At 38.7% G+C, this 18,092-nt stretch overlaps 1 protein-coding gene across 2 annotated transcripts in view; it reads left to right on the top strand.

The window, feature by feature from the left end:
• Positions 1 to 18,092, top strand: part of ADAMTSL3 (ADAMTS like 3) — a 187,628-nt gene that overhangs the window by 144,910 nt on the left and 24,626 nt on the right. For both annotated transcript variants that reach the window (XM_037394433.1, XM_037394432.1), the window contains exons 17-23: positions 5,358 to 5,487; positions 6,549 to 6,741; positions 7,382 to 7,561; positions 8,335 to 8,488; positions 12,826 to 13,906; positions 15,728 to 15,855; positions 16,204 to 16,332. In XM_037394433.1, the coding sequence (XP_037250330.1) occupies positions 5,358 to 5,487; positions 6,549 to 6,741; positions 7,382 to 7,561; positions 8,335 to 8,488; positions 12,826 to 13,906; positions 15,728 to 15,855; positions 16,204 to 16,332 (1,995 nt within the window). The remainder of the gene's footprint in view (positions 1 to 5,357; positions 5,488 to 6,548; positions 6,742 to 7,381; positions 7,562 to 8,334; positions 8,489 to 12,825; positions 13,907 to 15,727; positions 15,856 to 16,203; positions 16,333 to 18,092) is intronic.

Here is an 18,092-nt window from a genome sequence, read left to right as displayed (position 1 = left end):
TGCAGTAGAAATTATCCATTTGAAGAAGTTTCAAAGAAATTATCTGCTTTCTCTTGAGACTTCTGTGGTATCACTGGTACCATGTCTAGACATTTTTCTTATGTGATGCTCAAGGGAAATATGGGAAGTTGTCAGGATATTTTATCAAGGAACAGCTTCAGAAGTCCCTGTACTGTTATGTTAGTTAGGTAGCAGTGATTTTTTCCTTCTATCAGTTCTGGTCTTCTTGCTGCCTTGGCAAAGGCTTTCAAACAGACCAAAAATTACCTGCCGATAAATAGTTTAAAGGGAACCAGACATGTCTTCTGTTTCCAACTTATTGCAATGTACTAACTAATGATCTCACTGTCTACTATTTTTCCATTGTGTAGTTCAAAGAGGCTGATCCATTTCGGCTAAGTTTTATGTTCAAATCTCATTTCAATTAGATGAACTCTCTCATTACAAGAAATGAATGTTGTCTGAGTTTGGAATATCCCAGTGTAATGTAAATTATATTAGGTGCTTTTTCTCTAGTATGTATGTATCTAGCAGTGGCTATTAAAATAAATTCCTGTGGATTTCTGTATCCTCAGAACTCCCTACCCCCATTTCTTACTGCTTGACTCTCCAAACAAGGGAAAAGCCTGCAGGTCTAAACAGGGTGGAAGCTTTACAGCCACTGTGTGAGCAAAGACTGAATCTGTTTCAGTGCTTGTCACTAGCAGCTTTTTTAAAAATCCTTGTGCGACTAGACTTTTAATTCGAATTCTCCTCTGATCCCTCTCCAAAGCAGATGAAAAAGGCAGATGGCAACATTGTTTTCTGAGGTATTAGAATTACAGAGATAAAGTGATCTGCAAGGCAGTATCAAACATCTTCACTTTCCAGTTCGTCATATTCCTTGGTCATTTTATGTGCTTTCTGCAGCAAATCTGTGTGGCTTGTCACCTAGTATATTGAGTGCCATAAAACTTGCTGCTTTTGAGGCCTGGTACAGTCTGTTATGCCTCTTAGCATAACTGATACTTCTTTCATCAGTCTTTCCACGAGTGCAAATAGAAGTTGTCCAGGCCAGTCTGTCATGGTGCAGATGTCACATTTAACGTCCATAGGAAACTCTGTAAGCATCCTGAAAGCTAAAGATCTGTTTTGTCTTCAGTGCCTGAAGAAATCCCAAGCTGAAAATAAACCAACAGTGTACTTGGGTATCTCAAGATTTGCCTTTATTTTCCCAAAATGTGGGGGTTTGGTTTGGGTTTTTTTTCACCCAATCTGAAGAACTTTGGCCCTGATGTGAGAGGCCCCAACACCAGTATAAGCTGAATTTTCATAATGTTGTCAGTGAGACTTATTAGTCATTATCAGAATAAAGAGTACGCCTAAGGAGAAGAAATGTTTTTCTTGTAATCTGTAGTGTTTCTTCAGTGTTGTCAATCATTTAACTACTCTACAATATTTTAAAGGGATGTTTTCAATTTTAAAAAATAACTGAACGTTTTCTGGTTCCCTGTTTAAAAATACCTTTAATTGCAAGAGGCAGATTTTGGTGGTTCTATATAATTATTATTACTACTTATATTCCATATGCTTCAAAATTTATGATTCTGATCCTCTAAAGTCATTACAGTGGCTTAAAAGTAATGAGATTAAACAATAAATACATATGCACTTCCTTTTGTTTCCTCTATAGTCTGTGACTTCGGAAGCTTTAGGGTACAGTCAAGTTGTGTCTTCAGGCTTTTGCCCGAACCGTAATGGCTAAAAGTTTACCATTTTATTTATAAGAAACCTGAGATTCTTAGAAAATTAATGGATTCTAGCCAAATTTAAGGGCTCTTAAGAAAAACAATGAGTGTTCTGAGACTCTCCTATAAAGTTGAGAGCATTTGCAATGGTGTGTTGTAGGTAACTGATAACTGGTTACTCCTATCACTAGTTTCTTTAACTGCAGACACTGTTTACTCTTTCTCAGAATGAGTATAAATAACATTGCTAGTTTCAATAGATTCATAGAGAGGCTCAAGCATATGTAGGGCTTGGCATTTCTTCTGAGTTTTTTTCAGCTGATAGTACATATTTTAAAGTAATCCCCAAACTGAGACTATCTCATAGAAATAAATGACTGTCCTTCCTCTTCCAGGTATAGGGAGTAGCTCAATCCGCTTACCATTTGCACAGCAACTTTCCACCCCCATTTTCTTTGTACTCTAAAAAAGGCAGAAACAAAATCTGGGCTTTTTTCAAGCATTCTGATCTTTTAACACATGCTTCATGCACTGTGTATTTCACGGCACAGAAAAGCTTGTAAAAGAATGTAAATGTATGTGGTTTGAATGCTGGGTTAAAATAGAAAATATTCTATTTCACTGAATAGTAGGATAATTACTACAATAGTGCATCAGATTACTGTAAAAATACTTAATGCTCCCTGCTGCATACATAATGTTTTAGTTAAATTATCTACTATGTTTATATTATAAGCCAAGAAAGTCATACACATAAAACTTTGCTTGTTTGAATAATAGATTTTTCCGTTTTCCAACTGACATAAAATAAGAAGTTTATCAGTGATTGAAGTTCCCAACTAATGGAAAATTATAGTTTGAGGTGAGAAATCTGATTAATTGTCAAGACATTTTGACAGCTAAATTCAAGCAAATGCTGCATCAGTTAACTGTAGTTATTTATTGAGTAGAGTTCCTGAACTGAGAACCACGGAAAAGGAGGGAGGGAGTGGTATGTTTTTAATAGCTCTTTAATAATCCGTTTTATGCTTACGGCATCAAAACAGGTTGCTATTTTTCTTTCAATAAGGCCCCTGTCGCAAAGAATCACTACTGCAGTTTGTGCCCTGTAGTTAAGTCAAATGAAAGATACAGCACATATTGACATTTTCTGCACATAACACAATCATAGCTAGCTGGTCATGCTGCAAGGCAGGAGTGGTTTAATGACTCTAGGTGGCAAGTTGCAGTCAAAACCCATCACCTGGTATGACATTGTTCATTTGGCTGGCCTATTTAGTTTTTGTAACACTGAGATAAAAAGTTTCCATGGGATTATTGCCAGTTTAGATGGTCTGAAAGGAATCTCATTTCATTCTCTTCCTTTGTGTGAGATATTAAGATATTACTTATCACAACCTGTTCCAGAGTAGCATCACCTCTGAGTGTGGTTTTCCCACAGGAACACGGTGAGGTCAGCAAAACAGAAGGTTGGTAGAAGAGAGTAGATTGATAGCAGGTAGCACAGATAGACCTGAAATAGAAATAGATACCTGCTTGATTGCTTGTCTAGTAATGTCATTCTGTTGCTGCCAGAACACAATTTCTAAACCTTTATTTCTCTCTTGTAGACAGTCAGATGTGCATCTCCTATGTAAGGGGACAGGGAAGCTGCTCCTGTTAAACAAACACGTGGGGATCAATCGGACAGAAAATGTTTGATTCCCTTGTTTGTCACTCTGCAGTGAAATAGTAGAGCTCTAGAAAAAATGTTTATTTGTTGGCTTGTCATCGTTGGGCATTTTCATGTCTGCATTATAGTAATGTTATTTGTTGTGAAAGGTTTATCCTCAGCCTTGCTAGTAAAATACTTTTTACTCAATGTGTGTGTTCTGTGTTAATGTAGTTATCAATACTTTGATAGAAGAGAACTGAATAGGTTGTCAATCATACATAAGGTCAGGTCTTCTGTTCTATAAAAATTCATCACTTTGTAGTTATAGTCAAAATATTTATATAACAAGGTCTTTCTGAACTGAAAATTAGTCCCAGAGGGGATCTAGAGGTGTACCACAGAGCCTGAAAGAAATTGGAATCTATGTTATTGTGAAAATCACCGCTGGCCCACTCCTGCTGAACTGTCTGAAATAGCTGGACTGGTTCAAGTGTTGCAAAGAGGGATTGTCGCCTGGGCTGGCTGTTACACTGGACTACATCAGAATTGTTTATAGGTGGAAGGAACAGTTTTGACTTATGAAAAGAACGACAGTGCTCATGGATGTGTTTTAAAGGAGAGAAAATGGACCATTGACATGGAGACAGAACTCTCAGTGTAGTATATTCCTTGACCCCACTGAAATCAGAATGTCTAAAGTCCAACAGTGCCAAGAAACCAGTCGTCGTGCACAGTTGACAGAAGCAAGAATAGTTGTAGTAGACTTTGTGTAACAATAGTGGGAATGTTTTTAGGTAATGTCATAGGTGATACCATAAAGCAGTTAGTGAAGGTTTCTAGCTAAAAATGCAACTCCCTCTGATGGTTGTAAGAAAAGCAGTATAACCTGCTGCTGAAAGCAAGTTTGTATCCCTACAAAATTACTGGAGATAAGTGAAAAATAGGAAGGAAATGGATTTAAATACTTCAGACTGTGACTCTTCAAAAGCAGTTTTTACATGGAAGCAACCAAACAGGTGTTTTATTATTTCGGTGCTTTTTTTTTTTTTTTTTTTTCCCCTACAAGATTATGATCATTAGCATTGCTTATATAGAACATCCCAGATGCACGGGATTCCCCAAGTACATCACAAACCGTCTTGTCTTTCATGTGCATGTGAGTGAGCTTTGAAATTGAGTAAGGGTTTCATACTAAAAAATATGATATATAAGATTGGATAATTACATAGGTTTAAAATAAAAGTGGTTCACAACATGTGTATTCACCAAGCTGACTTGTTCTAAAGCAAACTTATATTACGTTTCATTTTGACTCATAGAAATTTGAGTATTAGTAATCTTTCATGCTTCAGTAATAAGATCTAGGTAGCGAAAGCTGCAGATCAGAAGGGTGCCAAGAATGGTCACGAGTGAGGAAAGCTCTAGGCTGGGTCAGATTTGCTGTCTTCAGCAAAACTGTTGCAGCTCTTAGTCTCTATGAGTAAGGTTCTATGTTTAGTCAGCCATTCTCCTGACTGTAGTTTTGCAAGTGATCTGCATTTTTTTGTCACATATTTTGCAGATCTTTAGCTTCTTAAAGTCAAGGTAAATGAGAAGGAATCACTTTGACTTTGGCAACGAAACCAGTAGTTGGTTTGGGGACCATTACAGAACCAGGTTGATGTAGCATTTGATTGTGAACAGACAGAAAAGCCTATTTTGTGTTGGTTTTCAGAGAGGCAGAATGTCAAATCAAGCTTTTTAACTATCACAGAAATAAAGTGCTAGATATAATTCACAAATATCTTTTGCGCATTAAATACATAAACTGTGTTCCTTTTGACTTGAGATGTTCCTTTAAAGACTGGTATCAAATTCAGTGTCCAGAGCTTTTTTACTGAGTTAATACACACAGCCTTGAATAATTACAAGAGCAAAGTTTGCAGCAATCTCTTCATCTTCAGTGTTTCATGACTGTCTTTTCCTTTTTAATTCAGGAACACAAGAAGCCATTGCAATGTGTCTGCATGTAGAGACAAAACAAGCTGTCAATGAAACCCTCTGTGACAATTCCAAGAAACCACCACCAATGACTCGTACTTGCAATATGAAGCTTTGCCCTCCGAGGTACACTGGAATAATGAAATTGTCTTGTGGCAAAGAAATGGTTAATAGGACTTAAATAAACATTGGCTTTCTCAAAAAAGGGCTCGGATTGCAGGACTGTGGTCTTGCTTTGGGATGAAATTTCCCTGCTTCTGTCTTTAACAAGGTTTGGGGGTTGGGTTTTTTGGGTTTTTTTGGTCTTGTTCACTCCTTTTCCACTCTTCACATCTCACTAATAAAATAGGGAACATTTTCTGAAATAAATCTCTTCCATGTAGATATTTGCCAGAGTTGGAAAAACAGCCTTAACTCTTTTAGTGGTACAAGGAAAATTTTAAGGTAATTTCACAAAAAAAAAACCCCAAGAGAATATTTACTTTCTGTTGTTACTGAATGAAAAAAAGTTAAATAAAGATTTCAAATTATTTTAATTTCGTGCTTCTTTAGTAGCTCCACATAGTTCTTATGGCTTCTTATGTTTGGAGATTCTGGGAAAAGAAAGATCCCAGCCCAAATGCAAGAAGGCCTAGCTGATTTGGTCACTTAAAAGTGCCATATGTGAAATTTTGACATGCCCTGCCTTATTCACCCACTTTTGATCTCTGACATCCCTGATCCTTTGCATATTGTTTCTATGTGTTTGCAGAAACCTCCTCTCACAAAATGTAGGGAAGAAGTTAACAGGAACAGGATGTTTTATAGAAAACATACACACTTTTAAAGGATGTTTTGTAAATGTAAGAAAAGTCTATTTACATATTTACATTTACAAACGTAAACGTCAGCAGGTTGCCAACAGGGTTATGAGGAGCATTCTGAAAGCAAATGCTGGAGTTGAATTTGTCTGGAAATTACTTTGTTTCTTTATTGTTAATACCTTCTGCATTTCATTGTTACCTCTAAGTTCAGAATCCTAGTTTATAATTTTGCATCACAGCCAAACTCAAGGGATGTTTTAGCCATCGATCAATATAATTTATAATAATCAGTTATTTTTTGCTAAAGCCTGTTTGGATGTGATTGCTCCTTCCCCAGGCTGAGGTGAGTTGCTAAACCATGAGCTTTTGGCTTTGTTGGAATAGGTGGCAAAGTGGCCCCTGGAGACGCTGCTCGGCTACGTGCGGGGTTGGGATACAGACAAGAGACGTGTACTGTCAGCAGCCTGGAGGATCTGCTGTCGCGGCTGAAGAGTGCAAGGACAAAAAGCCTCATTCTTTACAAGCTTGTAACCAGATTGATTGTCCCCCTGTGTGGCATGTTGAGGAATGGCAACAGGTATGGCTGGGTTACAGAAAGAGTTTAAATGTGTTCCTCTGGCTAGGTACTGGAAATTCTGGAATAACATGGAAGGTAGCTCCTAAAACTTGGTATGTAGGTGTTTCAACTGATTTCATTAGAACGAACTCACCCAAGGTCAAAAATACTGCTTTTGACTGCTGTGCCAGTGGTTAGTTACCAGATGAGGTGGAAAGTCCTTCTTAAGATTTCAGAAGGCTGGATACCAGTTACTCCAGACATCACCTCTCTCCCTATGCTCTGCAAACACAGTAACCTGCATTTGGAGACACTGCTTCATTATCAATTTTTTCTGTGTCATTGAAAATGTTTCCAAAACTCTCACCAGGTATATTAACTGATGAGGGATATGGGCAGATCCGTGTGTAAGAGGCGCGTGTTTCTTTAAGATTTCTGCTACTGAATTGCAGTCAGGTGGTGTGAATTTTAACTTAAGTTCTCATAATTTCTAATATGTTAAACATTTTAACAGAAATTTCTACACACTACTTACTTTTTACGTGAAAGTAGGTATCATTTTTCAAGATAGCATAACTGGGGGGACTTACAATGTTTGTGCACAATAACAGTATGATGCGTGAGAGCAGGTGTACATGCTATGTTCTTTTCTTCTCCTTAGTGTTCACGTACTTGTGGAGGAGGGATTCAGACCCGCAAAGTGTACTGTAAGCAGCTGTTGACGGATGGAAGTTTCCTGAAACACTCTGATGACACCTGTCAAGAACCTAAATTGCCAACTAGTAAACCATGTGCAAAAGTTGATTGTCCTCCACAGCTGGTCTTTGGAGAATGGTCCAAGGTGAGCAGCCCTCAACAACAGTGAACCGAAACCTTCTGTTGTAGCATGAGCTCTAAAGATTTTTGCTTGGGTAAATAAACTGTAGCAATAAATTCACAGGATAGCTGAAGGTTTCACAAGGCATTTACCTGGACTAAACTGTGCATACAGTTGCTGTGCCTTCTTGCCCACAATCAGACTGATTGCAGCCCCCTTCCTGAGTTGTATTTCAGTTGCTGAAGGACGGGCTATAATACATTGCATGCATCCTACCAGACATATTTAGTTATCAATTAATTGATGCTACAGTTTCCAAAATAAAATCTTTGCGTTATTCTGGAATATGTCCTCTTCCTTTCCCATTTAATGCAAGCTTGCTACCGCTCCCTGTTCAAAAAGATTTATAAAAGTTAATTGCAGCTTCTAAATTCAAGGTTCATGCAATACAAACTAGATGAGAGGGTTGAGATACTTGACACAGACTGTTTAGAATGTGCCAGATTTTTTCTCGTAGTTACCAGATCTCATTGCTTTGTTCTGCCCATGCTTGGACATAATGAAATACTGTCATGTTATTTTAATTGTTCCTGAGTTGCTTGCTGGAACAAATTATCTCTTATGTTCTTATTTTTCTGGAAAAGTGGAGAGAGTTTAATGTCTGGGTAACACAATTATTCATCTGAAGTAGAGCATGTGCACTCTCTCTCAGAAGGAAAAAAACCCAACCTAGCTTAAAATTAGCATGTGTGGCGTGGGACACCAAGTTTAGCTTGACTGCATCCTTCCTTTCACAGTGCTCAGTAAGCTGTGGTGTTGGAATCCAGAGAAGAAAACTTGCCTGCCAAAACCTAACAGCAAAGGGCCAATATGTCACATTAAATGGATCAATGTGTAGTGGTCTGTCTCCTTCAATGCTTATAAGGTCTTGTCAGATGAATGCCTGCAACAGTAAGTATGTTACTTTGCGCATTTTTTTGATAATTTGGAATGATCTATTTATAAAGACAAATCTGTATACATGTTAAGCTACTCATCTCCCTATACTTTCACAACATCACTAATCTGGCATAAACTGAGTGTCATAATTACTAGACCAGTAATAACAGGATTCGTTTTAATTTTTTTCTGCCAGTCAAAAATAAAGGTTATGATCTCCAGAAGCAGTTTTGAATACACTGTAATGGTCCGTACCTCTCACCCTCATACTTACCTACATTTGATCTGAATTTTCCTTTGTCCTTTACACTACTCCAATCGAAAAACAAAAACCAAACCCAAACCATCGATTGACTATAAACTACAAAGGACATCAGAAAAGATACTAATCCAGTTCTGGCTTGTCTTCTCACTGTACATTTGTATTACACTGGACATTTTGCTTAGCATGGTGGAATTCAAAACCTGAAGCTCTGTGCCAGTGATAACTTTAGGTATAATTTCTATCTTTCCTTGTAGAAATGAGAATCCCAATCTCATGAGCTTTGCAGGAAGTGATGACAGTGCAGACACTCTTCAAAAAAATCCAGTATTTTCTTCCTGTCTATAAAAAAAACTTTTCAGAAAGATTATCTATAGGAATTATATAATTCAGGCACAATCAGGTTTTGATACTGATGGTAGTTGCACTAATTACATATGTATAACACTGACGGAAATACTGTACTGATACAGACTATGTTTAATCACCTACAATATAATTTCAAATAGGCAATTCTAAATGCAGATTCCTTATGTCTGAACCTGTGCTCCCTTTCCTTTACAAAGGAGAGTATTGGGTTGTAGGTTTGGGGAGCAGGGCACTGATAAAAGAAAAAAGGAGAGTTTCTAGTTTTGAGGTGGGGGAAAACTGAAAACCTTCATGAATGGCCTGGTTCTCGTCACAGACCACAGATAGACATGTTTTGATCCAAATCATAGTGCTGTCAAGAAATAGCTACTTTATACATATAGAAGCTTTGCTTTAAAAATTATTCACAAAACAAAATAAGAAATAGAATAATTACTGATTCATACATAATATGAAACTTCTTTTCCTGGCCTGTGTTTCAGATTAACATGCCAAAATCCTGAGGTTCAAAACTCCACTTAAATAAAGCCCTGTGGACTTTCAGGAATGTCCTTGGCATAAGGTTTAATAAAATATTTTGAGCTGCATATCTATCTGAATTTAATTAATTGTGGATAGTTGAATGGCAGTATAGCTGGTTTGCAAATTGCTTAGCACAGACTGATATTAAAGTTACATTGTCAGCTTCCACCACAGTGCCAAGAAAGCAGGATGGTAGACTGCAGAGGGAGTGCAGTTGTACTGAATGGGTGCAGATCAAAGTCATCAAAGAGAATCACTGTCCTCTTCCTTCACCTCCACAACCATTTGGAACCAGGGAGCCCTTGCAGCTCGCATCCGCCTGGCAATTCCCAGGCTGTGCAACAGAGGGCAGGGGAAGGTGTAAGACGTGTCCGTACCCATAGTTCTAGCTTGGGTTTGGCCCGAGGAGCCAAGGCAGCGGCAGCAGCAGCCTTTGGATTCACAGGAACATGACGGAGGCATCTCCTCCTCCTGCAGCCATGCGTTCCGGCCGCCTGCAAGGGGCAGTGAATTGAAGGCAGGAATGTAGCATGGCCCGAGGAGGGGCAGACAGCTTGGAGCAGAGGCGGTGAAGAGTGGTGTGGTGCATGGCCCATGTGCCGTTAGGGGTTCTTGCCTGTGAGAGCAACATTTCTGGATGTGCCTCGTCAAAGATCGTGCTTCTGCAGCTCAGATGAGCCCCTTCTTTTTTACTGTCTCATGACGGTGCTGAGGCTTTTTAGACTTAATCTTTCACCCTGGGACTAGTAAGCGTAGCTGTTTTTCTCCTTAATAAGCCCAGTTAAGTCAGAAACATTCCTGACTGGGCTCTGAGAAATAGGAAATAACACCAATCTAGCCCTGAGGTCACCAGGACCTGAGGCCCAGCTAAAGCTGTAGAGGACCATTAGAGGTCATAGACACATATGGATTTGTACCAGGTGATAATGAGGTCCAGTGGCTCCAGTACAATCTGATCCTTAAGCAAGACTATCCTTGTAGAAAAAACCCTTTCCAAACAGTCTGTTACCTCAGCAGCTGAAGGATTGGATGATACTAAGGATCTAGAAAATGCATACTTATGTGGCCTCATATATTCACATGACCTTATATATTTATATGGCCTGCCATCCACAACTCTGAACTTTGTTTCACTCCTAGCCTTGCTCACCAGTCACCAGTAAAAATATACACACCCTTTAGTGTTGAACTGCTAATGAGAGTTAGTGGTCTTTCTTTTTTTAAAAAATGAAATGGATGAGACTTGTTAACATATTTATAAGTATGCACTGGGTTTAATTCCATGTTGGAATAACTAGTGTAAACAGACCACAGCCTGAAGTATTTTAATTTGTGTGTTTAAAGTTACACTTACTGTGTCTGTAAGTTGGATTTTTGGAAATGGAAGATTTAATGCTGGAACACTTCCCTAAAAATAAATATTTGGGGCCCAATAACTTACTAAAAACAGGACGCTACTTTAATAATTTTAGTAAACTGAGTGCCTAAAGAAATTTATTTGTTGTACCACGCGAAATGGTTGAGGGAACCATGTATCTGGATAACGAATACCGATTTAAAAGCTGCGCAATTATGAAACCATGATATCCCCACAGGTCTGAACTCATTACCCAAAACACTGAAAATAACCATTTTGTTTTATAAGCGTAAGAATGCACTCTAGGGTGTAGTTCATACAGTGTACACACTTATTGAATGCTTGAAGCATTTAGCTTTTCACCTATTTCTTCGCAGCATATTTGAAGCATATGTATATAAGAAGCATGCAGTTTTTCAAACATCATTTGTGTGCCATCGGTGCAGTTGTCATTTCATTTTTGCACCTACCAAGTGCAGTATTAGTAATGATTTCAGATTCAGGCATGCTGAGAAGCATTTTGATTTGCGTGTCCATTTCCTGGCTCATCAACCCATTCTGCAGGCTCCGAGTTTTTTCTCTGTCACACACCAAAAGGCTGGGTCACCAACCACAATTGGATTGCTTTCTAGCACCGATGCCAAGTGTTTCCCAGCTCTTCTCAGTTGGCCGATTTCATCTTGCATGGAACGAACTCGGGGGTACATGCCCTTGCTCCGCACCTCCCGCAGCACTTTGTTTCTCACCTAGCTAGCGTTTTCTCAGTAAGATCAGGTCTGCTGGTTAAAGCGGGGCACTGTAGTTGCCAGCAGCAAGTCAACACAGTGGTATCTGAAACATTGCAGTCATTCTCTGTGGTGTGCCCAGTGTGCCTGTCCAGCCACTGCTGGGAAAGGCTGCCTGCGGTGGTATTCATTCAGGCAGCTCCCTAGAAACCTTTCAGCATCCAAGTGCCTGCAGTACAATGCAGGAGGCGCTTCGTAATACCCAGTGTCTCTGTACCCAGTCTGCATGAAGCTTTATGCTGCTATTGCCTGCTTTTGTCAATTCATCTGATTACTACGTTCAACCTCTCAAAATTTTTACTTATTTCTCTCTTTTCTCCTTTCCCTCCCTACTTTCTTGGCACGACACTGTGAGCAACTCATCTTTCAGTCGATCCAAGCAATTGCCCTAAGCTGGTGATTACAGGGTGGTTTTGCTTGTTGCATGTGCTGTGTCTTCACTGACTGTTTCTTTCACCTCCTCTGTTGCTATTTGTTTGGCATGACTCGATCAGAGAACCAGCATGGGCAGCCAACAATTTAAATAACAGTCAAGGGGAGCCTTACTTTTTGGATAGGTTTTGTTTTATTTAGGTCATTCTGCACTTGACAGTGCTCAAATGTGGGGAAAATGATAACGTGTTCAAATTTTTTTTGATTCACTTTTTCCATTCCCATCATACCTAGCCTTTCTGAGGCAGCAATAAGAAATATATAGAAAATATAACCTTTTTATGATCATATCTATCGCATAAATCAATATACTATATAACATGTGTACATTTATGTATGTGTGCACCACCTATGTCCTTCATATAGGTATATGTTGCCTGTATCTTTCTATGGTTAGGAGATTTGGGGAAGAAGCCATTGAATTCTTGGCTGGAGCAGAGGAATGTTATGGTTTCATGTTGTTCATATTTTTGCATTTTTGTGACTCAGATAAAAGCTCAGCATGTTGCAATCTGACTTGAACAAAGTCAGGAAAAGCTCTGTCAAGCATTCTGTGAAAAGGAGATTTTGTAAGCCTGAGTGCCAATGATTAGATACTTTTCAACACTTTGTTTTCTTTCAGAGATTAAACCAAGGCTTCCAGAAAAGTATTCTGCTCATGGACCTCAGATTGTCGGTATTCATCGAGTCTATATTCAGACAAGACAAGAGAAGCGCATTAATTTTACCATAGGAAGCCGAGCCTACTTACTTCCAAAAACATCTGTTGTAATTAAGTGCCCTGTACGAAGGTTCCAGAAATCACTTATCCGGTGGGAGAAAGATGGACAGCACTTACAAAACTCTAAAAGACTTGGCATCACAAAGTCAGGCTCGCTGAAAATACATAGCCTTGAAGCTACTGATATCGGTGTGTACCGGTGTATTGCAGGCTCTGTGCATGAAACATTTGTACTCAAACTCATTGGTACTGACAACAGATTGATAGAACCACCAAATCTTAGAAAACAAGCCAGTGGGACCAGTAACACAGATCACAATGAAGCTAACAGCTTTGGGGCCAAATGGCATAAAATGAGTAAAATGTGGCAAATGTGGAGTAAGAAGAATGAGCTCTACCTGGGTGACAGGCAAGTAAACGATCAGCCATTTCTGCGAAATCTCGAAGCCTTTGGGAGTAATTCAGCAGAAGACTTCAGCTCTCGTGAGTTCAAGAACAAACGACTGGAGGCAGCAGTTCTCCAAGGCGCCTACAGCATGGACACGGTGCAGTTTGAAGAACTGATACGGAACATGAGTCAGCTCATTGAGACTGGAGAAGTCGATGATGACTTGGCATCCCAGGTCATTTATCAATTAGTTGCTGAATTATCTAGGCCTCCACAACCAACTACTGAAAAATGGAAGGGGGCCCAGGATGAGAAACTTGCCTCAAAACTCACAGGCAAATCACCAAATGAATCTGAACGTTTCAGCACAAAAACTGTAGATAAGTTAAAGTTTGACCAGAAGGTTCCAGTTATTATGAGGCAAAAGGAATTTCCTCGAGTTTCCTTCAACAAAACAGTCACTGTACGAATTGGAAATACAGTTTTTCTGACCAAGAATACTCATGCTGTCAATCTTCTGTGTGAAACAGCTGGTATTAGTGAAGTGAAATATACTTGGACAAAAGATGGCGAGGCATTAAAAGCCTCTGAGAAGTAAGTAAATATCTTCTCTTATATTTTTGAATGATTTATTATGTTGCTATCAACTGTAAAAATCCACCCTGCTGGGCAATATTAAAACATACGGTTGTAAAAACGAGATAAGCATGATCACTGTGCCTTCCATCTTTTTATTTAAGTAATTTACTTTTTTTTTTTTTCCTTCAAGTGTCTGTCACGTCGTTTGGCTTTACTAACATCCCACTGTATTATGTCCATTTCCACGATATTATGTGGGAGGACTGACATTTTTAACTAGATGAGGTGTTTTGGATGTCCTAACTGAATTTTGTAATCCGCCTCAACCATTTCAGCTGCATCAGAAAATGAACAAATACTTAAATTAAGAAGCCTGTTGGATTCTATCAGATACCAAATATAGTGGGAACACATTAAAAACTTCTATCACAGTATAGAAGAAAATGGGTCTTAGTTCTTACTCATTTTAAGGAGGGAAAATACAACTGGTACCCTCACCGTCCTTCAACACAATATATCTTTAGATATAACTTCAATTTAGAAAGAATGAGCTTTTATGGATTATTTCTTTACAATACTTTAGAATTTACAAATATTTCTGTTGAGGACAGTGGAATACAAAATAATAAAAGCCTTGTATTACCGTCACTCCTGAGAACTGTACCTGAAGAACAAGTACAGCAAGTGTATGTAATACTCAGATATTTGCTCAAGACTGAGCAAATACTTTTACTTCATTGCTGATAAATTAGAAGCTCACCTGATAATATTAACAACAGCTTCGTGTGTGAACCTCTTAGAATTGTAGCTAGCTCTTGAGCAATGAAAAAAATGATTCTGAAATGATAAAGGTGTTTTATGGATATTTCTCAACATACTTAACTGATTAACCACACTGCCAAGAAAAATATACTTCTACAGGGCTTTCAATTAAAGCAAAGACACCAGAAGTAAGCCATTTTAGAAAGTGCAGATGTTTTTGGAGCCATGGAGCTCCCACCAGTTACGTCGCATTTTTTGGACATGATGGTGCTTTGTTTATTCACAAGCATCTGTTTGAGTCCTAATGTCTGCTTTCACAAATTGCCTTTGTTTTAGCCCAGACTAATATTCTTGCACTTAAGGGATATATTGGCAAAGTTGGTTCTTTCCTATTTTTTTCACAGTAAGGTTTCTTATACACAAATCCATATATATGTGTGCGTACTCAAAAGCCAGTGACATTAATACCATTGCATCTGAGAAAGAATGTGAGGCGGTGAATGGGCTGCTGATCTGCTGGGTTTGTAGGAGAAGGCTGTACTTGAGCCACGCATGAGCATGTCCTCACGTGGCAGGCAAGGGGTTCAGGACACCTGCGGACTTTTGGTGGAAGACTTTAGCTTTAATGATGATAATATTAAAAAAGCAATACAAAACAAAAGACCCTGCAGTAATTTGGAAGTCGGATGAGACCATACATTTGTGAATTCCCCAATCCTGCTGAAAACCAAACTTGCTCTGGAGAGATGCATTTCATGTTAAGCCTAATACTTCCCATTGTGCTAGTCTGATTTATTCGTGCTGCCGTTCCTGAGGGATTCTGGTTTGCAGTAGCAAACTCGCTGTCCTCCAGAGGGCTGCAACTAGGACACAGCTTTGTAGAAGAAGGATATCTGAAGAATCTTCCATGCACGTATCCCTTAGCACTCACTTTTTGTTACCGCAGAGGAGGCAGAACTGTTCCTACATGCACTGGTCTAGTTTTTGCTGCTGTACCTGTAACTCTTGCAAGAAGATTCAGCTGGGTGTATGCCCCAGGGTCATAACCCTTATCTTTCCTTGAACATTCTGCAGGGTGAACCTGGACACCATTGGAAAAGTGCAGATTCAGAATCCTACTCAAAAAGAGCTTGGTACATATGGATGCCTGGTTGTTAATGACTTTGGTTTTGATATGGAAACATCATTGCTATTGCGTGCAGGTAAGACTGTAGAATCAGGCATGTATTTTGGTTTTTGTGTTGTTGGTTTGTTGTTTGGTTGTGGGGTTTTTTAATATATAAGCACCCAGACCCACTCCAATGTGAAATAGTATATTTTGTCACAATCCATGAAACTCTGCCTGATTTAATAGGTAGCAATAAGATGGTCTTGTTGCTCTAAAACCACAGCAGGTGTGAACCCAGTCTGCTGGTATCTACCCCACTTGTATTTTCTGGCTGATGCCGTACAAACTGAATTCTGTTCAAAACATGATGATTTTAAATACAGGATCTATATTTAAAAGTCAAATAAAGCTTTTAAAACTGATTATCCCTTTAATTTCAAAGAGATTCCTGTCATCTTGTCCTCTGTGTTCAATGTTACAAATCTGGAAGCCAGCAGTCTCGCAGCAGTTGTTGGAGGTACAATCGTGGCAAGAATTGGAGCAAATATTATGGTTGAATGCCCAGTGAAAGGTAAGCAAGAGCTGTACTGAGGTTCCTTGTAATGTTGGAATCAAAATTTTACCCGACATCTTGAAAGAAATTACCAGTGAAGGCAGAAAATAATTGATTAGTAACTTTTTATTGGGCAGGTCACCCACACCAGTCCTATTTCTTTTCTGTCTGTCACTTTAATTTGCACACACACGTATATGTTCAAATAGACTTTCCTTTAAAAGTATTTTTCTTTCCATGAAGTGGTCTGAGGCTCCGCTACAGACCCTAAAGCCGACCAGAGTGAATGACTATCTTGCTGCAATAGCAAGCATGGCCAGCTGAGTTGCTCATCAGAGAACTTTCCTTATCCCTATTTGAGATGCACATATGTCTAGACTATTGTTAAAACCGAAAATGAAATCTCCAGCCATAGCTTAATAGAACTTTAAACCTGACAGTGAAGTAAACTTACCTTTTAGAGCCATCAGTCTGCAGCTGCAGTAAGGAAACAAAGAAAAGTGCCGAGCCATGAGAGCATATAGATATTTTCTAGCTCAACATCTGTGGAGCAGCGTTAATGTTAATCAGAAGCTACGTGCATTAAGCAGTTCACTGCTTCATTTTGTTCTCTAGTCCTTTGTTGGAAAGGTAGAGCCTTTCTTTTTAATCAGCATCTCCGTCTGCTAAGTTTAAATTGTAAGATTTAACTCACAGCGGCAATATTCTGTCAAATATTTAATAAGCTACTGTGAGCCTTTTGTGCCTTGTTGAAGAAGATGTATGAAAGTGCTAATAGTAGTGAACATTGCAAGTGAGAGCAGAGAGAGACTTCAGAGGAGTCAGTGTGCCATTCATGTTGCTGGGGGTGTGCGTATCAGGAGTGTTGATACTGAACCAGAGTAGTGATAGAAATATATATATGCAAATAGTTCTGCATACAATAGTGGCGCCAGGCTGACATATATTAGGACATGTGGCTCTGCTATTCACTGTTGTACCAAGGCTAATTCTTTGATGAAGTAATATTTTCCAGCTATAGTTTGGCAACTCTGTGTATAACTGACCTACATCTCAAATTCAGCAGAGAGTTAATGTCACACTGTTAATATTAATATTGTTAGGATGGGTAAGCAGTTAGCAATTTAAATATAAATTAATATTTTCACAGGGGACTGTAGATTTCCAAATGCTTTAGAATTGTGTATAGCTATGAGCCAAACTTTAGTTATGCTAAGGCACCAATGTTGACTTAAAAAATGATTTATCTAATTGCTTGATTTCCTGTGATTGCCAAGGAAGTAAGTATTACTGTTTGTGAATAAAATAGAGCTTGTAAGTCTTAAAATGTCACTAAGCCTAGAAGCAGAACAACTTCTGCAGTGATGTAAGCAGAGTTTTTCTGTTCTGCTTTCCTTAATGAAAAGTAATAAACCACTAACTTCAGAAGATTGAATGTAATAGCACTTTATGCTAACATTTGTCTAATAGATGGGACCAAAAATATGTCCATTTGTAGTGTAGTAGTATGCAAACTTTGTTGAGAATGCTGATAAAACATCATGTGAATTATCAGACAAGCAAGAGTTTGAATAAAAAAAAAAAAAAACCAACCTAAAAGTATTTGTAACTTTTAATACTCTAAATCTGTTCCTACAAACAGGCCATGTGAGTCTGCAAAAGTCCTTTTCTCCTCATCAGGCATGTTGATTTAGAGAATAATCTCTTGCCTTCTTGGAGTAATAGCCCACCGCAAATCCTTACAACTAATATCTAGTCAAAATGCCCATGGATAGTGA

This window comes from Falco rusticolus, chromosome 7 (genome assembly GCF_015220075.1).
Source record: "Falco rusticolus isolate bFalRus1 chromosome 7, bFalRus1.pri, whole genome shotgun sequence".
Classification (NCBI taxonomy): Eukaryota; Metazoa; Chordata; class Aves; order Falconiformes; family Falconidae; genus Falco; species Falco rusticolus.
Note: the sequence above shows the minus strand (reverse complement) of the source record. Positions and strands in the feature narration are given on the sequence as shown.